Consider the following 23,843-nt stretch of genomic DNA (forward strand, 5'->3'; position numbering starts at 1 on the left):
TGAATGAAGCTTTGATCTTCTAGCTTAACGTTCACCCAACAGTCTTAGGAACCATACAGACTCAATAAAGACTGGTAAAATAACTCTGTTTAGCCAGGCAGACACAGATAAATCATATAGAATAATCCACCATGTATAGTTAAGGCAAAGGTACCTCAGCCCGCGCCCACATATCAAACATGTATTCCCTCAGCCCTTCAAATCCCAGCTTAACCCTAACCCTGCAAAACCAGGCGGCTAGTTATCACCATGGCTTTGACATTAGCATGCACGCCCTTTCTCATTTGGGAGATCTTCTTAAGAGTCGGGGATGATAAAAAGCCTTTCCTCTCCAGCGCTCTTCCTTTCCTGACTTTGACTCACCCTTCCTCTGCCTGGACCTGCTTGCCTCTAACGACGAGCTGGAGATGAAACGCTTCATTCTTTTTCTTTTTTTTTTTTTTTTAAATCCTTTTTTTTTCTATTATCATGCTCTGCTTGCACAGCCCTGCTTGACATTTTTCTTTTCTTCTGCTGCTCTCCAGACTCTCAGGCTATACCTGCTGACACTTGGGAAACAACTGCTGTCCTATGCAGAATAAAAAAAGAAACACTCCATTCCCCTGCTATTATATGCTAAGTCACCTTTACTTCAGCCCCTTGTCATCATGATTACGAGCAATTCATTGTGGCATTCTTTTAATTACTCGATGAATGGCTGTTCTGTATTATTAGAAGTTTTACAAGTCTCTGCATGGGCCCATAAAATAGCCTATTAGCCAGCAAACATGCAAATGTGAGAATAATGATTTGTGTGAGTCAGAGGGAAGTCTGGATACAAGTTGTCAATCAGTAAGGACGTGATAAAACCAAGGTGAATTGACTCAAACCTTTTCCAGAGACCAATTTGTCATTCCATATTTAGATTTCTGTCCATTCTACTTACATTAATTCAGAAAGCCAGGGGCTAAAAATACATCCCCACAACATCAGCATAATATTTTGATAATGCAATTACGCTGCTTCGTGGCTGAATGGGGAGGGCAAAGGAACATGAAAGAAGGGTTCGAGGCGCAAAGGGTTTAGGCGCAAAAGGGTGCCGAAGCTATGGATTATGCCAGAACATGATAATAAAATATAATCATCAGACACTCAAGAGATTATGCTAATTAACTCGTTATGTATTCATCGCAGGTTAATCGGCGCACAGGCGAGAGAGAGCAGTGACACTTTCTTGAACACTGAAAGCTTTGATTTAGCAGGAAGTAACTTGCCTATAACCTCTGAGATGTAAAGGTCTGAAACCGGGTTAAAGGCGAGGACTGAATATTAGAGTTGATCAATTATGAAAATATGTGTAACAACAGTAGTAGCCATAGTAACTGCAGTTATATAATCTGTTTTGTCTCTAAAATACCCCCCCCCCCAAAAAAAAAGTGCAATCAGGAGCAAAATTAAGTAATAGAGACATATTGTTCATCAGAAGGAATTCTGATGCTCAAATATTACTGTTCAGGGGAGTTTTCAAGGTCAACCCTATGACTGTTGTTGTTTGGAAAAGAGAAAAAAAATGTGAAAGGTTATGTGGATTAGTGGCTCTGTGCTGGAAAGGGGAACTGGTCCAGGAGCCTCATCACTCTGACAGCAGATTAGTGCTCTGCAGCACCAGAGCAGACGGTGCGAGATTAACTTTGATGTGCGATTCAACACAGAGCAGCCGCTGGATATCAGCTTCCTCAACCAAATGGCCTTATAACTCTAAGTTTACTGTATGTGCATTCATGAGCTGCAGCTATATGTGAAATTGTGATTTTTGAATGGCAGACTACAGTCTGGCAAGATTTATAGCACACAGGTTTGGGTAGTGTTTCACCTACTGTAAAGAAACATTTAGACATTTTTGGCTTTAACTGAAGTATGCCACTTATGGCTGTTTGTCGTTTAGGCCTGTGTTTATCATCTCCACCCCACCAACTTTACAGATGAAGATCAGTTTTCTTATAAAGAGGAGTGCTACTTACATTTAGTTCATGAAGACAGTTGCCGAACGTCTTCTGTGGATCTTGAGGAGCTTTATAAAGTACTACCGCAGATTATGTCACAGTCTTGTCATCACGGCTATCTCTACTCAGACTCAGAGACTTTCAATTTATAAGATAAAGCCTTGAAATTTGAAGTTTGAAACTGGCAGGAATTTACCAGGGAGAGATTAATGAAAGAGGCTTTCAAGTTGCATTTTCCAGAGTTGTAAATCAGACAAATTTGATCATCCTTTTTTTTTTTCTCTAATCCCTCTGTCGCAAGTTTCCTCACTTTATGAAATTGTAATACCAAGCGCAATATCCCATTCATTTATCAACTGTTTAAACAATTAAATGTAAATGTCAAAAAATAATTGAAAATGTCCATCACCAATTCAAAGGGTTGAAGATGATGTCTTGACCTTTGCTACTATAAGGTTACTTAATTCCCTATTACAGAAGGCAAAGACAAGCAGTGCATTCGAGAAGCTGAAATCTACAAGTGTTGATATGAAAATGACAGCACTGCATGTCGACTGTTCCATCATCAAAAACTCAGTCAAATCCTGCAGAAATACGAAAAGTACGACCTATAAGTATTGGTGTAAGTAATCTATTGACTTGTGTTCTTTGACACGACTCACACACACAGACATAACAGTTATTATAGGAGAGAATGGTCTCATGACATTTCACAAAACCATCATGAAAGACATGTTTACAAGCAAAGAGTTTATATATCTTGAGGTTGGAGTCACGTATGATTGTTTTCAATAAAAAAAACAAGGGTTGTGCTCCAGTCTAGTCATTTTCACTTTGGTTTATAATCACTATTTTGTTGTCAGCTGCTCCCTGGTCAGGTTCAAGCCCCTGAACAACTTGGTCAGGTCTACACTCTTTTTCCATCTCATTAACAGGTGCACAGTTCTACTACACTCGATCCAAAGGGCCTTGCGCATGGACTCCAATTATCACATTCAGTTGTTGTGAATTGGTCTTTGTAGTGTATTAATTTGCCAAAGATGGATCTATAGTGATTGCTACTATAGTTCTATAGTTCTATAGTTTTATAGTAGCAATTAAATGAAACCAAAATAGTCTTTTTAGCTTGGGAAGATTCCTGAGTGAAATGATCCTTAAGTATTTCAGTGACACCAAGATAAGAGCTGGTTGGATTCTCTCAGTGCTAAGGAAAAGAGCTTCAGTGTCTCTTATCTCTTTTAGCATAGAAAAAGCAGAGCCATCCTTTGAACCATGAAAGAAAGAGAGACAGTGACGCCCCACTATTCCGTGTGTCTGAAACATTTAAATCAATGCCCACTTGCTTTGATGCAGTCCTTTTAATTGGGATATAGACAAATCTAAGGACAACTATTCTCACTGTAGCAACTATATGTTATTACTTTAGTGGATTTTTCTTTCCCTGGGTCCTGCTTTAAATTACAAAACGTGGTAATAGGTCCTATTTTCACCACACAATCCACATATAAGTAGCCAGCATGATGCAAGGTATCAAGAAGGCACAGGTGAAACATCTGAAGCGGTCCGTCTTTAACACAGTTGTAGTTTCATCCTGGCAGATCTTAGCCGAGTCTAATTTTTTTAGAGCGTTTGTCGTATAAGTCATGATAAGCAAGGAAAAGTGTTAAGGAGAAAACATAGGATGTTATTCCTTTTAATATTTGACCTTGTGTTTTGCTTGGAATCCTTCTCTCTTTGAGGTAATTATCAATTGGGTCAGCACTGCCATGGAGGCCTGAACATGAGTACAGGAAGGGATAATGGAATCCATGGCAATCGCTGATGCTGAAAATAGATGTTTGTAATGTAAAAAAATAATTAAAGCTATGAAAATTGGATGATGAGACTGCAAAAAATTACTATGATTGTTCTTTTTGTCGATTGTCATTTTTTTCTGGATTGACCATGACACAATCATTTTTAAACCCTATAAAGTGTTTTTAATTCCCCCAAAAAATCCAAGTTAAAAACCACCCAAAACACTAAATAAAAGGGCAACTGAATTATGGTCCCATACTTAAACCTCAATCTTCTGAGTCTCATTCCACTGAGTGTGGATTTCCGCTGGGGAATTCAGAATTTGCATACAATTGCATTGAAATCGTTTATTTCGTATGCAATGCGATGTCAAATAGGAAGCGGTTACTTTCAGGGTATTTCCATAAGATTAGGTTGTGAAACGCGTGCATTTATTTTTCTCAAAATTCAAAAATTATCTTTCATAACTGACTAACCAATGAGAATAGTTAAGACAGAGTAAACATAGAAAGTAATGCACCAGTTGGAGGAAGGTGAACGTCTAATGATGATGTATGTTTTACTTCATATTTGAAACCATAACATTTTGAGAATCTGTTTGAGCTGCAACTTTGCATTGTCCATATCAGCTTTGTACACCAAACAGCTGCAGCCTGCTATGTTCGGGTTTGCTTTCGTAACCTAAAAAGAAGCAAAGAGTGAAAAAATAAAAATAAAACAGCTAAAAACAGTATTATACAAAAACAGTATATACAAGCATTTTAAATTCCTCAGAGTGACTTCAAAACAAACCTTTAAACATCCAATTGTTAAAAAAAGAAAGAGAGCTGCAAATTTAAAGGGACATTCCTCCGATACCCAGTGAAACTGGGTGGGTATAGCAGAGGCTGGGATGAGGAAGAAAACGTGGCGAAGCATAAAAATGTGCTCGGCACTCTCTGGAAGAGTGTGGACAGCAGCCAGAGTGGTGACAGCAGCGAGCCCAGATAACAGCGAGAACAAGGAAGCAGTGAGAACCTGTAGGGAGAGTATTTTGGGGAGATGCACCTTCTGTAACAGCTGCTGAGTGGGCCCTGGGGCAGAGCTGCTGCCATATTCACCACCACCACACCACTTCACGTGTATGGGGACATCATTACTTTTCACATTTCACTCCACAAGACTTGTTCTGTCAAATCAAAAAAAGGGACATGGAAAACAATAACTTAGGCCATGGCTAGAACAACAATAACACAACCTAAAGGTCATTTTGTCCATGAAAATTGGTTTTGCATCAATTCAATCTATCAGTCATCAAAGAGTTTATTGCTCTGTGTGCTGTCAGAGCAGGGTAGGATAAAGCCTGAATTAAAATGACCCAGGGTCAATATACTTAATGACACAATTCCCATTATTTATAACTTCAACATCTTTGTCACTGCAGAAGACAGGCTTCATGATTAATAATGATGTTAAAACTTTGAGGACAGGCAGGGTAAAGGCCCTGACAGCACATTCAAACGTACCGTTTACAATTGTGACTGAATGAAGGTTATTCATTTTAATCACACTATAGCACGCCCTCCCATCTATTATCCCACGGGGTTGCTATATTTAAGCACTTTTTCATTTCTTCTCTTTTTTTAGTCCTGGCTGATGGTAACGCAATAGCTTTGTGGGACATGTGCCCTTGAAGAATCCGTCTACAGAAGTAAATGTAGACATAACCTAGAAAATTGTTTCTCACTCATTTTTGACGATATGGTAGAGGTAATCTTTTTTTTTTTTTTTTTTAACTATTAATCCATGTTTTTAATGTTTAGCCTTGAAATCACATGATGTTGGTTTTGTAGCGGTACTCTAAGATTAGCTGTGAGTCCTTAGGGAGAGACAAAGAGTTGGAACGTTTGTCTCCTATTTTTTCCCATTTCGTTTGCCCACTTTCTAATTGGACTTCTCCATCTGTTGAGGTCCACAAATTGTCTTCTGGGGATGCTACAGCTAAAACGTCCTATCAAACACACGAATACATCAGGGACACTTCTCTTGGAGTTCTGCCAGAACAGACACTGAAAGAGAAACCTGTGATTGTGTGTGTGTGTGTGCTCCAGGTAACACTCATTTTGTGGTAAAGTTAATATGTTTACATCTTATAATGGAGACCAGTGTTGGGGAGTAGCTAGTTAAATGTAAAAGTCTTACGTCACAATTACTGGGGACAAAAAAGAAGAAGAATTTTTAGTGCAATACCATATTATTAAATCATATTATCTTAACTGTACACATTCAGATTCTGAGCATAGTTTCTATTTGTCATTTTTTGAATTTGTAGCAGCTTAAATGCAGTGCAGTCAAAACAATGCATAATGCTTATGCAACTTGAGTCTGCCGTTCTTGTAATCAGACAATAATGCCAAAGCAGGTGGACATGTTGTTGGACACGAATTAATTTGCTCAACATAACTGTCCACATAAAATGAGCTCAAAGCTTATTTCCCAACACTGAAAGCAGTCAATAACAGTGATATTAATAAGTTAAGTTAATGCAACGATGTCAGATATCAGTCCCATTACACAGCCAAAAATTATTTTCATGTACGATGGAGATTTAATTTAGCTCCATATATAGCTCAGTCCATCAAGTAGACTGCATAATTATGTGTGATATCCATTCATGACAAACTAATTGCTAGCTAGCTAGCAAGGTGCACAGCTGACTCTGAGATCTACGTGCTTATGATTTGTTTTTGTGGTTGTGATTTAGTTTTGATTCAATTAAATTTACAATGAAGAAATTTTAATGAGACGTCTTTTCTCAGAAATGGATTAAGCATTGTCATGGACCTGTAATCAGTAACTGAAGCTCTTCTTTGGATTTTTTTGTCTTTGTCTGCAAAACTAAACTGTAGCATTTCATAAGCAAGATTCCAAAAAAGGATAGAGAGCGGTCTTCCTAATGAAGACTAAAAGTCCACCCATTATGCATCACTACACTTAAAAACATGCTCTAAAACTTAATGGTAGTTACACGTTACAGGAAGGCAAATAGTAGTTGTAGTTACGACTAGTGTGGGGCTCCAGGAAAAAGCCACTGAGATGTGCTTTTGTGCAGGACTGTGTGCATGTGCAAGCACCTGTGTGATGTATAATCAGTCCAGCATCAGCATACAGCCTTGAGATAAGTAGACGTGCAAGATGCGGTGAGATGTGATTTGAAGCTGGCAGAGCTGGCTGCCTGGAAAATGAATCTATCTACCACACAGCAGATCTGTCATTAGCTAGTGGCGTTCTTTAATAAGAATTTTTTCTCAAGGTGACAATGTTGATTGGTGCGTGAAACACAGAGTCAGTACTATTGACTGTATGTCACATGCACATCTAATAAATATTTCTTCTGCGCAGCGCCCAAAGATGTTGAGTAAACAGAATCAAGATCTGAAAAATGGCAAACTTTCTGGATTCTGATCCAGTTCTCACTTGAATCTGCTAATGATATGAGAAACTGTGTTCCTCACGCTTGTCACTCTTTACATCCCATTGACTGGGAGTTGAATACTCTGGAGCGAGCAGTGGGATGTGTGACAGAGTATTTGTGGCGATGATTACAGCCCATTAACTTTGATGGATGCCATTTCATGGAAAAGATGATGGGAGTTGGAACAACGGCTGTGGAGCTTGTTTTCTGTCACCAACATGTGTACCAACAAAATTGTAGAGAGGTTTTCTGCAGTAAAATCTATGCAAGATTAATTTTCTGATCCAAATGCCGAAATTAACGTTTGGAGTGAGCTTAACATGACGTTAGGGGTTAAACTGATGCGAGATCAATCTCCATGGATACTCAGGAATGACCCTGTGACCCAGAGGACAGCAAAGACCAGAGCATCAGAGATCGCCACATATGCAATCAGCACAAACATTTGGATTGTAAATGGTGTGTGTGTCATCAGTGTTTCAAGGGACGTAAAAGTGAGTCTGTATGTGAAAGTAAATGAGACTGAAATTGATTGCACTGTCTGATTTTATTACTGTTAACTCTCTGGACAGCTTTTTCTTTGCACAGCTCACTTGCGTGACTTTGCCTGTTGGCCGAAGTCAAAACAAGACAGATTCCATTTGCCTGTGGCCGCTGTGTAAAGATAAGGACATGCACGCCAGAAATCAAGCTTAAGCTTCTTCACAGGGATTACAAACAATTGGCTGACGAGAAAAATGCAAATAATCGTCAACTGTTTATGGTTTTGCACTAATACCTTGAAAAAAAAAAATACAATTCTTAGGCAGTTGAGATATCCCTGTGTAGGGCACACAGGCAGATAAGAGCTGCAGATAAACCACAAACTTATCAGTCTGCAATGGCAATCATCTATCTAGATAAATCTTTCACATTTTAAAAGATGATTTTCAACCAGCTCAGTATCAGAAGGCATTGAGAAGACAACAAGACGAATAAATTAGTTTTTGTTTTACACTTTCAATTTTAGTAAGCCTACCTAGTATTAGGCATTAGCCTAACCTTCCCTCTGGGGTGATGTATTCACCAAGCTTAAAAAACCTGAATGTATTACAAATAAAGTTTTGTTGAATCTTTGAATATTTCTTATTAAATCTAGGGCTTTGGAGGTTCTGGTCAACATTCAAGAAAGACTCTGATCATTGACAAAGTAGAAAAAAAATACAACAATACTTTGTTATAACTACATGTTAAGTAACTCTTTTCAGAGATCTCTGTTGGCCAATTATTGTATTGCATCTCTGGATTCTAACAATTGTTCAAGTAATGAATAAAAAATGCTTTAATATTTGTAGTCCTACTGTTTTAATCTATCACAATAATTCATATTTGATTTTTTAATGAGAGTAATTAGTGGTTGCAGAGCTGTGAAAGCAGCATGGAAAGCAAATACTGCAGCACCTACTTTCCTCCAGACAACATAATCACAGAACAGTTGAGTAAATATCTCATGAGATGCTACAACACAGTTACACCAGCTGTCCTGACCTGCCACTGCCCCTGTTGTGACAAAAAGGGATGGTGCATTCTGTGACAAATGGGAAAGCAGAATCTCTAACTTCTGACTGGTAAACATTGAAGAATGCCAATTAGAAGTCTGATTTCATTGTAAGGATATAAAATACTACACAAAGTACTGGTAGCTAATTTATTTTTCTTCATTAAAATGAACTATATAACTTGTATAACTAATTATTAAGTTTAATGTTAAAAGCAAAGTAAAAACCAAGACCAAAAGAGTATTTACTTTGAATTTCCAAGGTATGGCAAAAAAAAATAAAGCTAGGTGGAGAACAAGAGAAAATGGGCTGAATAGCTTTGAAGAAAGTTTACACTACAGATCTGTACGGCTCAGTGAATGGCTCATTTTGAGATATATGGAGCCCAAAACAAAAATACCTTGGTTGAGTATTTTCTGAGTTTTTGAGCTAACTTCAGACACCCAAATATGTGATCTCAAGCACAAAAGAAAAAAGAAAAAAGATTTTTCCATAATGTGCCCCTTTTAATGCTTCAGTACAGCAGGAGTCAGTCAACCTGAGAAAACACAGAGGAACGTAATACTATAATGATACGTCTTTTAGCGGCAATGATAGCGCAATCAAAGTCAGTGAGTGTGATATTAGAACAGTTACATAACACAGAACTGCACTATCACAAGGTGTAATTTCACTGCACAAGCTCAAAGATTTGAAGACATTCCTGAGCTACAGAAGCTTCTCTGTTAGGTTGTATTCAAACATAATGTTGCTTTAATTGCTAGTGAATTGCTAATTTCTAAATGCTATCATTATTATAATAACCTGCTCGTACAGTACAGATAACACAAACATGGTAGCGTCAAGCAGTCTATCCCTTGCATGCATGCTTTGGACTGCAGTGAACATTTGTTCAAACTACACCTGAAACCACATTGTTTCCTGTAATTACACCAAAGTTGTGGAGGACACTGTCCCAGTGAGTCTCTTCTTTGCCTTGCCATCACTGTCTTTGACAATGTTTGTTACATCAAAATGTTCAGTCCTAAACCCAAACTGTCAGACGGTTTTGAAAATATGACTGTTCCATCTCTAAAATCTTTACCTTTTATCCCACAGTACAATACACATCCAGGTACAACACAATTCATTCATTAACTTTTGTGCTGGGAGTAGTTTGATTAAAGTCTGATCCACATAAAGTTTGTCCTTTTTTTTTTCATGTGAGCAGACTTTATACGGGAGATCAATAGCGGAAGTTTCATGGTGTTGTATAAGAGGCTATATTTTACCTATTGAATAGCATTTAAGTTTTTTAAAAGAGGAGGATTTTAGAATAAAGGTTTTACAGTGAAGAGTTTCTGTCATGCACTGAACGCAGCTCTTTTCAGTTTTGGGAAAAGTACAGATCAGGTTGATAATATCTAACTCCTAGCCTTTTTTTTTTCTTTTCCTTTTGGATATTTGAACAAATATCCAAACAAATTTCTGAATTTCTGAGTGAGCCTCGAAATGCATTTTAAACCAAACTGACAACTTGCTGAACGCTGTCAATCACAGGTAATACACTCACTGCTTAAACAATGAGGTGATCATTTACTCAGGCCCCTGTAGAAAAAAAAAAAAGTTATACACGCTTTACATGGAGTTATTTGGGACATATTTTTGTAGATAAAATAAAGTGTTGAACACCTTAACCAATTGCCAATGCTAGATAAAAAGCCAGTGCATCACAAGGTAAAAGTTATCTTATGAGAATGCTCAATGTCTACAAAAAAAATTAGCAAAAAATAATAAAGCAAACTGTTGGACTGACAGACAAACAGGCTTTGCCATTCAAAAGGTCAAGCTTGTAAAGTAGCTTAAAGAGAGTGTGCTTCTAGCTGTTTATAGAAAAACCTGAAGTAGGATACACAATATATCACAGTGGGATACTAAATTATGCTTAAACACACAAGAGAAAGACTGACACCGCTAAGTGCTGCTTTCCACCTGTCATGTAATTGCACTGAATTTAGTGTGTGGGTACAATAAAACCATCATCGCCGTTTCCTTTTGTGAAGATTTAATACGCAATTCTTGACTCTGTAAAGTGTCGATTTAACACTTATGTGTTTTTTTTAAAAACAGTTTGCGGTAATTTGATGGAATCGAGGACTTTGACAAAAGCACCTACACAAAGAGAGTACATAAAAACAAGTCAAATAAATAAAAACACATTTACATGTCCACAAGCTTGTTGCCATTGCAGGGCTCTTATTTTCTAACTGTGAAAATGATCATTATTTTCTTTTTCAATCACCTATAAACAATGGTCTTAATAGTGACAGTTTGAAAGCTATGAGGGTGATATCCTTGTACATGAAGAATTAGTTGCAGGTGAAGGAGAGAAATATGGCCCGAAGCACATGCCCTGTTTAGTTTCTGTTTGACCAAATGGCCTACATTAGGTGATATATTTTGCTATTTATAGAAGCTGGGGCAGGCAGGAAACAGCTGCCATGCGTCAGGGTGACAGCCTGACATCCCTCATCTCAGCAGGACCTCCCTGCCAGGCAGACAGGAGGAAGGTCTTTATACCTAAACTGAAATGGGACATGGCCTCTTATCATTCATGCCACATACAGAAAACTAATGATATATGGAGCCCATGGCAAAGACCCAACAATGAAACTGGGTTAACTGTGATTCGTGTGGGCAGCTCGATCCAAAGCCGACACTTTTGCAGTTTACAGGGCTCAGAATCCTTTTTATTTTCTGTAAAGTGAACACAGCGGATTTCTTTTGAGTGAGGCCAGTAATGATCATGAGAGGCTTTTATTGCGGCATGTAAACTGGCACACGATTCCTCAGCACTGACAAAAAAAAAAAAATGAGATGAACAGCAAAAACAGGGTTCTCGGTTTTGAAAAAGGACTGAATCAATATTCATGACTTTGCCACGAGTCTGCTCATGTTCAGGTAATATGAATGGTTGTAAACAAAGATTCACTTTATGAGTTAGCATCAAAGTATCGTTATTCACTGTGAAAATGATGACAAGAAATGCATTGTTTGCCTGTAGCACATGAAAGTTTATATTGATTTCAACTCTCTCAAAGGATACAAGACAACAACTGGTGCTAACCAAAGTACTGTTACATGATGACAGTTAGTCACCTGGCATTGAAAGAATGGATCCCATACAGGACTAATAGTAGGTACTTTAAACTGTCAAAGTGCAAATTATTTCTCTCATTTCACCTCAGTCAGTCTGCAGTGATATCCCATCACTCTTCAGACGAGGTGTCAGAGAGGCACAAGTTATGTAACTATGTGAATTCTTTTGTTTCCGCTTCATTCACACAGCAGACTGGTGACTGCTGTTGGCTATAATCTGCGAATCTGTGCTGATCACAGACGTTGGCATGTTGGCTGAGGGGGGTTTTTTGATAAAGAGACAAATGTCGAGGGGAGGGATATTCACACTCTGGTATTATAAAAGCTGGCACTGTTTCAAGAGATTGTGCTTGCTTTACTGTCCCAAGCGCCTGAGAGACATAATCATTGCAAATAGTGACACACCCCTCCCTCATTGTGATGGGAGAGATTATCACAACTTTTCAGACCTAAATCTGTGCTGCAAATCTGCACTTTGAGGTAAAGAAGGGGACAGGAGGGCTTGTTTGGCTTTCGAGAGATGCAGAATAATGACTGCCAGTTCAGTGTAATGACAGTAGCATCTAAAAATAAAAGAACAACTGCTTCTCCCTCAACCTGCACTTATTACATGCCGTTGTGGATAGCGATGTAATGTTCACACAGCCATGGCGGACATTAAAAATGCTACAGCTCAACATTAAAGCTCACATAGTGTGTGCTTTGTGTGCTGATTAGCTCAAGAGCTACACAAAAGCAACATGTGCGAGGCCCATTGACACTATATCGAGCTTCTAATTAGGCTGCGGAAAACTCAGAGCATAATAGTTCAAATAAGTGGCAGTGACTGTTTTTCTTCAAGAAAACTTTCAGACGCTGCTACTGTTATCAAAAGGGTTTGTAAAATCTTAAAGTGGAACATTGCAAAAAAGGCTTTTTATAACCCAACCACTCCTTAACTTAAGAGAGCAATGCTGCGGTTAAGAGTGGTCAGCACATATCAGCTCAAAAGAATCGCATCGACATTTTGTTTTATGAATAAATCTGCATTAACACGTGACAATATGACATAAAAGGTTTAGACACGTGAGATAGGAAAAGATCAACAGCTTGTTTGGATAAGTACTGTACTTAGTAAAGTTAGGGGAATTTATGAAAAGATAACAGTTTTGTTCTACTTATTTTGACCATTTGGTCAGCCAATTGTCTTAGAACACAGCTCCTTCCCAAAAAAATTTGATGCTATAGAGAGTAAAATATGACACTTTGCAGGCCCTTGGGAGCTTAGGAGACCAGTTGCTGTTTTGAAAGTGAAATGTATTTGCTTTCCTGTTGGTTAGGATTTGAGTTTAGCATAATTTGAAGTATACAGTGCCCATTCACAGCAAAAAGTAATCTTAGGGCACTTTACAAAAGGAAGAAACTTCCTTTGAGTAAATCCACAATGACAACAAAAAATTCAGCAGCTCAAAAGTTTGTGGACTCCTGTGTTTTATTTTTCACATCAGAACTGACCAAATGTTTTCAGAGAATAACTGATCTGGACTGAAAACGCATCAGGCTACAAAGTCATGCTGTTTAAGATTTGCAAAACGGGGTTTGATACTGTTTGGCTGAATAACAAAGAAGAAAGAAGAAGAAAGGCCTTCTTTTGAAAAAGACTGTGTCTGTGTTGCATCGTATGTGGCTCCAAAACTTTTATATTGTTCTATGTAGTTTCACAGATGTGCAAGTTGCCCATACCACGGGAACTACTGCACCCCGGTGCTCATGCATGCTGACTTTTGAACTGTGCACTAATTCAACAATAAGTTAAATTAGCTCAGAGGCTACAGGTTCCATGATTTCCAAAAGAAAAGTGTCCTGTTTTCATACTTCACATCAGCCCCTCACAAAGCAAAGTGTTTTGGATTGTTTTATTTAAGATTTGTTTTCTTTACATGGTATCGACCTCAATCTTTTGATGCAGAGATATACCATTTTCGCTGACCATGATATTCACAATATTTCCCCTGTGTGTACAGAGATTTCTTTAGGTTCTTGTTTTTTAATTGCTGAAGTGTTTATCCACACTGATTTTTGCACAGTGGTGAATCCCTCCTTTTATTCACTAAGACTCATTCTCTCTCAGATGTTTTATCTAAATCACATCAATAGCTTTTTTTTCTTCTAATTTTCCAGTCTCTTTTCCAATATTTTTCAAAAGCAGCAATTTAATCAAATGAGGAATTATCACTTTTTTTATTGTTATTAAAAAATAAAATAAATGTTCTTTTCATTTTTCAGCATTTGAGATGTGGTATTTTGAATATTCAGTGGGTTAAATAATCAAACATTTTTGCCTTTGTTTCTATTAACATTTTACACATCCCAGCGTTTCTGTCTAAAGACTGGAAAAGAAGAGAAAAAAAAAACTTGCCTGGCTTTTTCCAAATGTATCTGAATCTCCATGAAAACCCTTTAGAAGTACACTATGTATTTTAAACACACTATGACTCAGTTTGACAGAAAAATTGGAAAAATCCTCTAAAACTCTGACAGTCATGAGAAGACCAAAGGAAGCTAAACACAAGAAATGAAAGAATATTTGACTTTCAAAACAAAAAGTAAACAGTCATCTTTAAAGCATAGACTTTCTTTGCTGTGGTTGTGTTTGTATGCATGGTGACAACTTTGATGTCACACGATTTTCATTTTTGTTGTCTACTATTAACACTCTTTTGCACTTTTGCAAGTAGTAAAAAACTGATGCGTAATGTTAGTGATAATAAAAAAAACATACATATAAAAATATGTTTATATATATACATATATATATATATACATACTGTATATTCCCCTCATGAACCATGGCTCATGCTGCACATTGTATAGTGTTACATTAACTCTTCTAATATCACCCCATTCATAATGAAAGGCCTCACATTTGAATCGTGGTCCTGGTCTTATATCAGTATCAGATTAAAACCAAAATTTGTGGTACTGAACAACCTGAGTGCATCGTTGGTCACTTGAATATATCTCTGCTGAAGTCATCTTTACTGATCCCGACATGATAACTCAATTGATCGAATGCTAGTGAAAACCAGCAGACCAAACCTAAAGAGAATCCATTTAGAAATACTCCAGCACATCTAAACAAAGTGATGATGAGGCATTTATGAGTCTGCATACCAATGTCCATGACCAGACAAGCCATTTTCATCTGTATGTAAATGCTGAGTATGTAAATAAGCCATGCAGCACCAGAGGAGCAGACAGCTCTTGGGCTTGGATTTATCACTTGCTCTCTGTTTGATCCACTGATCTCATGGCATACACTTAGCATCCGATATCTTTTACAACACATCAACTTTGAAAATGGGACACAGTTACATAATAGGCAATATTTCCCCTTCTCATCCATTCACTCAGGCGGGGTCAGGGTTTCAAGGCTGTTAGATTGGATGGAAGTGGAGCCGAGCAGAGCAAATGCGTTCCAACAACAATGAAATCGAGGTGATGTGTTTTCTCACATATCTCCTCATTTCCTAATGCAGTGATGCTGCATTCATTTGGAGTAACTTTAATCTTGTTCCGGAAAATTCCATTAATCTGCAGCATTGCTTGCAATACAGAGAAGAAGATAAAAATGCTGAGCTGTGGGAAAAACACTGATGCTATATTTTACATCCTCACACTACGTTACCCAGGCCCAAGTGCAGAACCTGTGAGTTTAATTCCCTGCATAATGCAGCACACTCAACGTGAATTAATGAAAACCCAACACGTAGAATGTGTTTTATTTGTGCTGCATCGAAGACGAGTTGTCAAAGAAATCGAATCAAATGGGAGGACAGCCATTTTGTCCTTGCCATATAGATTATTTATCAATCTGACCATCCGCAGTGATGCATGCCTGCTTTTAGAGTCAGTTCACATACACAGTAACCTCACATCAACCTACCAGCAGGCCATAATCTGTTTTTCAGCTCAGGGTTGACTGACCACAAACACACATTCTGGCTGACATTATCTTTCAGTAAAAGAAATAAATGTATAACATCATTAACATCTTTGAAGTTTCTGCCTATGAAATATGATGTAATAAATCTGTAATATACGACTGCCCATAAAATATTAATCAATCATTCCACCCACACCTCCATAACACCCTCTAAAAATCTCTGACTGCTTGCGTGAAACCATTTACGCAAGCACAGAGGATAAAAGACAAGCAGGCGCTTGGTATTTTCAATTAAGCCAAAAAAACAGAAGATCTGTGTCTTTTCTTTTTTGCCAGATTCTGTCTTTTGCAATGATCTTAATCTCCTCTGAGGATGGCTGCCTGTTTCCGCCCCTCGCTATCACTCCTCCATTTCGCAGTCATTTGCATGGACAAAAGGGAGCTCATACAGAACACATTTCAGTGCTTGGATCCTCTCATTAAGTCACCTGTCACTTCAGGACCATTATGCCAGCCTCACATTAGCATCTCTTCTCCTCCCTACTAAAGCACCTGGGGGTGAAGGATGGGGGGGTGGGGGGTGGGGGGCATGAACCTACAGGCGAATAGAAGCCTACACATCTCACATTAGCTACTTGTGTTTTACACAGTAGCATATCACAGCGCTCATAATGGATTGCTGATTTTCATAATGTGCATAATGTACACAATGCCAAGTGGTGTAATGTATTCCACTGAATGTGAAAATTACGCTCATTGCACAATATAATCAAACACACCAAATGTTCTAGCTGAATGTCGTGCTCTGTAAGGAAAGAAAAAAAAAGAAAGAAAAAAACGGGTGAAAATTCTCTGCATTGCCTGCCAGGCCCATAGTAAATTATCCAACCACACGAGTACTAAATCGAAAATGCATTTGTTATCTCCCGGGTCCAGAAACAGTATAAGACCCTCCAGATTGTTCCTGTACGTTTCAATTACATTTGACATGCACTGAAGAGTTTGGACTTCAAAAAGCTTTACACTGCACCATACTGTACCATGGACTTGATGCTTTGTATTGTAGGCTTTCACTGCCATGAGGCTGAGGTGTCAGAACTGGCAAGCATGATAATGGTTACACTTCTGGTTGTTTATGGGCCCTACAGTGACCCTCCTGTGTATTAACCTTGCTTCCTCGGTCTTATAAATCCTACCCTGAGAGGTTTATGGGCCTCACTTGTCAAGCCTTTCCAGTTGTATTTGGTGGGTGGAGCTGCAGCACCAACGACTTGGTGATAAATTCAGCTTCTGATGAGGGACTACAATGTAGAGGCATGTTTGTTGCTCCTTAGGACAATCAACATAGTAAATGTCACAGCAAATCAGCAATTAGAATAATTGCTCATCTCGGCATTATCTTTACACTGTAAAAAATAGTTGTAAATTTGCTGTGACATTTGAACAGCGTTCAGGTATTATTGCCACACTGCAAACTTTAATGCAGTCTGCAGGAGATGAAAGCATGTTACAGCTAAAGAGAATGTTGACCTGAACAGATGAGCGTCTTAGATATGTGAAAAATGAACTGACCCAACAACAGCTGTTTAATATCTTTCACAATTTTGGCTATGCTGCTTGCAAGTTATTTTTGTTCATTTCAACTTGTATTGGCACCATGGTGTCTTTCTGTGTGGAGTTTGCATCTGTTTTCTGTTTATTTGTGATTGCTAATTTGTGATGCTTGATTGCCTTCTTAACTGTGCGTCTCTGTCTTATCTGTTCTGACGGATGACCAGCCCACAGTGTATGATACCTATCATAGGATAGTAGTAGAAATCTTTTTTTGTACAACCTGAACCAAAGTTCCAAGCAAGCCAACTGACAAATACAACAACGTGTAAACACTGCAGACTGCTGACTGGCCAAACGGCAAGATTGCAGCAGCAGCAGTGCACATTGCACATCTCCTTCTTCTATTCAGTCATTTAAAGGTTCTGCACACAATTTCTAACATAATATTCACAAAAGTGACAGTAGCATTGTAAGGAGTGTATTTTTGCCCTAACCACAATAATTTTCTAACCCTTACCAAGTAACGTAATTGCCTATACCCAACTAGGGTGTGAAGTGTTTTAGCACAGAGTTGCCATGTAATTGACTGAGTGCAAATCAGAAGTAAAAACACAGCTGTTGGTTTTGATTTAAGTTCACACAGGAAGTATGAATGCATCATCCACATCTATTCTGGTGATCCTGTCCTTCCTCCCACTTTGTGGCTTCTTCAACAAGTTGCTTTAGAGTCTGCTTAGATGTGGAAATGCCCCAAGAATTGTATTTCCTTCATGCCGCTTGTAGGGGTGGTACTTTATAGGATACCATTATGGGTTGTATTTAAGGGTGAGAACAAAGGTCTGTGGTGCTTAGTTGTTATGATTCCACCCAAAAGATATTCAAAATCCTGTGGAAAACTCATTCACAACAATAGCCAGTTGAAACTCCTCTATACTCCTCAGTATAAGTGAGTTTGGATAAAAGTGTCACACACACTGTGCCCACTTTGAGGGGATACTGTCAACAGTGGAAAATAAGGCAGGGAAGACTACTGTACTGTACCTTGAAATGGAAAAACATCTTAAGATAGTAAAGCTGTGAGTTAATCACTGCAGTTTTATAGTAAAGAGTGTTACAGTGTAAAATGAGTAATAGTATGGAAAAGGAGGGATGGAAGTAGAGAGTGTGAGTGCCGGAAACAAGTCTGTTCTTGTCAGAAGCTGAGGCACTTCTTGTCTATCAAGGGTGATGTCTGCCTGTGTCCAGAGGAATGAGTGTGTCTATGTTCCAGACTAAACCCCTGTCCTCCTCATTCCCTTTCCCTTGTGGGTTGCGCTTGACTTCCACCGTTTTCACAGCTGCTCTCAACAGTGCACTCCATTACACATTAAATCACTTAAAAGATCTGAAGCACTAAAAAACTCCCTCTGCAGCTAATTCACCCTGACCGCGTGGATCATCGAGAGAAAATAAGAGCAGGAAAAACAGAGCAACACCTGATTCCATCCTAACAAAGTGCAACACAATATTTGAATTAGAATCTATTGCAGCCTTAAATGGCCAGTACTAAATCAATTCACAAAGGTATACTTTAGCACAGTTTTAAAAGATGCTACAAATCACAATATCACAGATAGAAAAAATGTTATTTTACACCCAGTTAGCCAGTTCTACAAAATCTAGGCAGATCCATTCAAGCAGTGGCGGATTTCTCTTTGTTAGGTATCCAAAAGCAACCCCAGAGATTAGGCTCGATAAATAAGGAGGGATAAGTGGGTCTTGTCCCATGTTTGGTGGCGTAGCGCAGAAGATACACAGAGGCATGACACGCAGCTGCACAGAGCTATTGATTCTCCGCTGGTCTCCAGGCACCCTCTTCCCTTTCGTTCAGGCTGCCTGCCAAGAGCCTCTGAACAGGAGCCCCTGCTCTCCCAATGTCTGCACGTCTGCTTAAGCACAATCAATGGGCCATCAGCAGGGGAGAGAATGCCCGCCACTGTCTTTACTTCCACAGGGTGTGAGTCAGGGAAATTGAAAATATATGTAGTGGAAAGGCATCATGATACCATTCAAGCATAAAGCATCATTGACAATTGGAATGAAATAAAATGCTTTGCCCACAGGTCTCAGCCAACAGTGTCCCTGCTAGCCTTTAGAGAGCTTGTTTGCCACTAGAGACGGAAAAAAAAGACAAAATCATTCACATCAGTCTTAAAAACTATTTGTTACATGTGGATCAATTTTTCTGCATCCTGGGCTCTGAAACAAATCATCAGAATACATCATATCCTCTAAGCAGATGAGCATTTTAGGGTTATTGGTGGAGAATAAAATAGAAATTCTCCACACTCCAGTGTTAATACAAACTATGACAACCATGATTTAGCTCTACAGGTTGAATGAGATGTGTTTTTATAATAGCACACCTGGGGACAATGATGGATCACGAAAAAAGACCTGACTTTGTCTCTCAGTGATGAGTTTTCAGTCGCTCCACCGGTGGTCCTCTATGCAGTATTCTGCAGCATTGGAAAGCTTCAGTTCATGTTGCTTATCTGTCAGCCAGGCTGTCATGGCTCACAATGGAGTGACAGAAACGTCCCCATTACCAAGGACATTTTACTTTTGTTCTCACGCACAAAACGGCTTTTTCAAATCCATCTTGAACTGAATCCAGCAATATATTTGTTGCACCCCAAAGATAAATAGCATAGCCTCTTGCAGAACTTGTCTTTCATATTCAAACCTAAACAGAAAGTATGTCCAGTGCAACACTAATGTGGTAGCTTCAGCTATTAGGTCGTGCATATTACTAATTATGCGCGCACTGCAAGTTGTAGTTCTACTGGCATTGAGTGAGCACAGGGAGAAGATTTGCATATGCCATTAAGAGGACAGAACAGCCACTAACTCAGCATCAACAGCTGCATGAGAGCAGATAGAAATAATCTGATGTGAGAGTGAACATTTTAATGACAATGATGATTATAATAATAATCAAAAACTACAAATGCTGCCTGCAGAGCTGAGGAAGGTGATCTGCATCAATGCAGCTGCGAGAACTGGCAACAGATAAGAAAAAAAGGATGGTAGATCTATCATTTGCCTTGTGAAGATCAGCTCAAACCAGAACCTGAAGCAATGCTTTTGCATTTGTATTTTTGCTTTAACATATCTCAAGCACGTCCTTGCTCAGATCCTGCCACACTCACACACACCTGCAGACAGGCGTGTGTAAAAGCAACCACACAAAGCTAGTAGTAATTTGTTTGCATGATAGATTTGTAGTGCTAAAACAATACCAAATTTCTGTGTCACTATCAGAATCACTATCAGAAGCTGGGGAATAGGTTTTACGTTTGCAGTAGTTAGTGAAGGCACAACCATCAGCCTCTATTTCAACACAGAAATCGGGAAATCATCTGATTATGATTTTAGGTCGTTTAATCTTCGTCTTCTGTTTGTTTATATGAATAGATAAAAGCCTAATTCTACCGAAAAAAGTTCTCAGCACCTTGGAAAACACGTCGTTCCGGAGGGCTGCGCGAGAGTGAATAATGGTAATAATAGCTCAACAGTAATAATAATAACCAACAGCGAGCAGCTGAGCGCTTGAGTGCGCTCATCAATACGAATTAATGTGATGTAATCTTCTTAACACTGTTTAATTATTTTATGCCACATCAGCACACGGAGCGGTTGAGGTTATTCATGAGCATGAAATTAGCATTCAAATATTTACTGTACCACGTTGAAAGGAAGATGAACTGGGAGAGAATGAATGAGAGGCAGAGATGAGGCGGAGAGGTGTGTGTGAATGCGTGTGTGTGTGATTTATAGCACACAAGTTTGCTTTTAATTAAATCTCTGCACTTGCCTCAGTTTGGTCTGCGGATGCGCCGTGCGTGATCAGGTAGGAGGCTTTCTTTGTTTGTTACTGAGAAGCATAGGGGGATTTTTCTTTCTTTTTCTGAAGACCCTGCAGTGTTCAGTGCTATAACCTTTACAAACGATCCACTAAAGACCCTTGAAAACGGGCAGGGACGAGGCCTGACCTTCAACATAATAAGGGGTGCTAGTGTGGAGCGGACTCATTGATGCGCAGAGGCCTCAACAGCCGTCCTCTGATTGGCTGAGAAGGGCTCAAGGCCGTTAACGTGCCCAATGAATGCACACCTGTGGCAGGTTAAATACATTTGTGCAAATTATCAATCGGTATAATTGCAATTACAATACTTATTCTTTATGTCAATATAGTCATTATAAATATGGATATTTCATGAAGGTTTTCCAAGCTTTCAGGGAGTCGTTCAGCCACCTACCCCAGTGTTGTCATGGTGACAATGGTGTACCAAAACGCTGCAGGAATACTGGTGAACTTGCTGGATGGAGAGCCTTTCTCTGCATAAAACATGACCGTAGCAAAGATAATGATGGCCATAGTGAGTGAGAAGAGCAGGAAGCCCAGCTCGGAGGCGCAGCTCTTCAACGTGTAGCCCAGGATACGCAACCCAGCGGAGTGTCTGGAGAACTTGAAAATCCGAAACACCCGGAAGACCCTCAAGGTGACGAAAGCTCCGCTCACCTGGTCATTGTCGGTCATGACCAGGCCGATGTAGTAAGGCATGATGGCGACCACATCAATGACGCTCATCACACTTTTCATGAACTTGTACCGGCTGGGCGCTGCGATCAAACGAAGCAGATACTCAACAGTGAATATCATGACGCACGCAGTGTCTAAACAAAAGAAGGCCAGCGCGTAACGGTCTCCACAGGAAACTTCCTTCGACCTGTTAGGCAGAGTCCCACAGGGAACCGTCTCCGCCACGTTGGCCATAACTGATATGGCAATGAAGAACCCTGTGACATAGTAGAAGACCAGAGCTAAGGTGCTGGTGTGAGGGTTTTCAAAAGCCCGCCACAGGTACTCCCGGTGCGTCAGGTTCACCGGCGTGACGTCGTTGTTCATGTCCATCTCCTCGTCATCCTGAAGCCTCTCCGCATTTTCGCGCCTTCGGTCTTTGTACTCCTCGTAACAGCAGTCCCCAATGATCTCGGGGATTATACCGAAGAAAGCGAGCTCCTCGTCGTACGCAGATATGCATTCTTGGCGCGGATAGTGTAGCTTCCCCGTGCGGTAAAAATTCAGGATATGTCTGAAGATGTCAGGGTCGCGATCGAAAAAGTACTCATTTGTTTCCTCGTGGAAAAAGAAGTCTCTCTCTGTGCTCCCCAGCAAAGTGTCCGGGTACCTCTCCAAAGTGGTTCGCCAAGTCTGAAACTTGGTCCCACTCACGTTAAGAATGATGAGTCCATCCTGGGCTTTCTTCTTCTCTTGAGGAGGAATGGGCATCGGGGTGCTCGCCACCGGCATCCATCCTATGGCCGCCGCTCGGGCGAAGGGAAGCCATGCCGCAACACCTGCTGCCATGCTGACCTGTAGTGTTTAATTCGACCCTGCTCCGGTTGTCACAGTGTTATGGCTCATAGACGAATTGCATCTGCATGAGGAGCAGCAGACAGAGATTGTTATATGCATCTGAAGCACATCGTTTTAACAGAATGTGAAACAAAAACGCACACATCCATTTACTTATACTGCGCAAAAGAGTATCACTCCAGCTTTTTCCACAATGTAACAGTTGAGTTATTGAAGCCTACTTTGCGGCAGAATATGAATTACATGTCTAAATTGCCATCCACTCTTAATCAGGAATCCCTCTCTTCCCCCAATGAATACCCAAGAAAAAGCAAACTCACCTTAGAGAGGGTTGCTCAATAAACTGCATTTATGATGAGTTCAATAAAAATACCTATCCTCGGAGAAGAACACTTGCAATTCCGCCCCCCATCTATTTGTCACTGCGGTCAGACGGTAGGGGGAAACGGTGCAATTACGGTGCATCAACAAGTTAAACAAATCAAGCGGCGGTCTCTTGCCAGAGAGCGGTCATTTGTCCGCGCGCGATCTTTCCTTTCTCTCCTCTTACCATCTGCAGGGCTCATGTGCATAGGTTTTTCCCTCCCGTTGCAGCTACTCCTCAATAAACTCCTGTTCCTCTCGTCGACTGCAAGACCACCCTCCCCCTTCCTCATCACCAAGCTCCGAATGTGGAGAGAGGAGAGAGAAAACCGAATGCAGAGAGAGGAGTGGTCCTATCTGCACCCAGAAATTCCACTGCTGCTGCTTCGCTGTGTGGGAACTATTCAATGCGTAATGGTAGTCTAAGTAGGCGGTATCTCCAAAACCTCAAGTTAGCGCTAGTGTTTGTGTTTTCTCCCATCGCACAGAATGGACTTACAACAGCTAGACATTAAAATATCTTTAATGTCGTGAAATATCTTAAATAAAGGAGCAGTTGTCAAAGGGGTTCGTTTTGAATGTGATGTATATTAAAACGCGGAGTCTATAGGGGAAATGCGAAGTCCTTTCAAGTTACCCTCACTCTTTTCTTTGGAAAATTCTGTTTTGT

At 39.7% G+C, this 23,843-nt stretch overlaps 1 protein-coding gene across 2 annotated transcripts in view; it reads right to left on the reverse strand.

Annotated features, from left to right (window-relative positions):
• LOC140307303 (A-type voltage-gated potassium channel KCND2-like) overlaps nt 1–23,564 on the reverse strand; it is a 39,962-nt gene extending 16,398 nt beyond the window's left edge. For both annotated transcript variants that reach the window (XM_072386116.1, XM_072386115.1), the window contains exons 1-2: nt 23,131–23,564; nt 21,690–22,871 (exon numbers count right to left, since the gene is read on the reverse strand). In XM_072386116.1, the coding sequence (XP_072242217.1) occupies nt 21,690–22,801 (1,112 nt within the window). In that variant the 5' untranslated portion in view covers nt 22,802–22,871; nt 23,131–23,564. The remainder of the gene's footprint in view (nt 1–21,689; nt 22,872–23,130) is intronic.
• Nucleotides 23,565–23,843: the final 279 nt, after the last annotated feature.

The sequence above is a fragment of the Leuresthes tenuis genome, unplaced genomic scaffold (genome assembly GCF_036924035.1).
Source record: "Leuresthes tenuis unplaced genomic scaffold, fLeuTen1.0.hap1 SCAF_5, whole genome shotgun sequence".
Classification (NCBI taxonomy): Eukaryota; Metazoa; Chordata; class Actinopteri; order Atheriniformes; family Atherinopsidae; genus Leuresthes; species Leuresthes tenuis.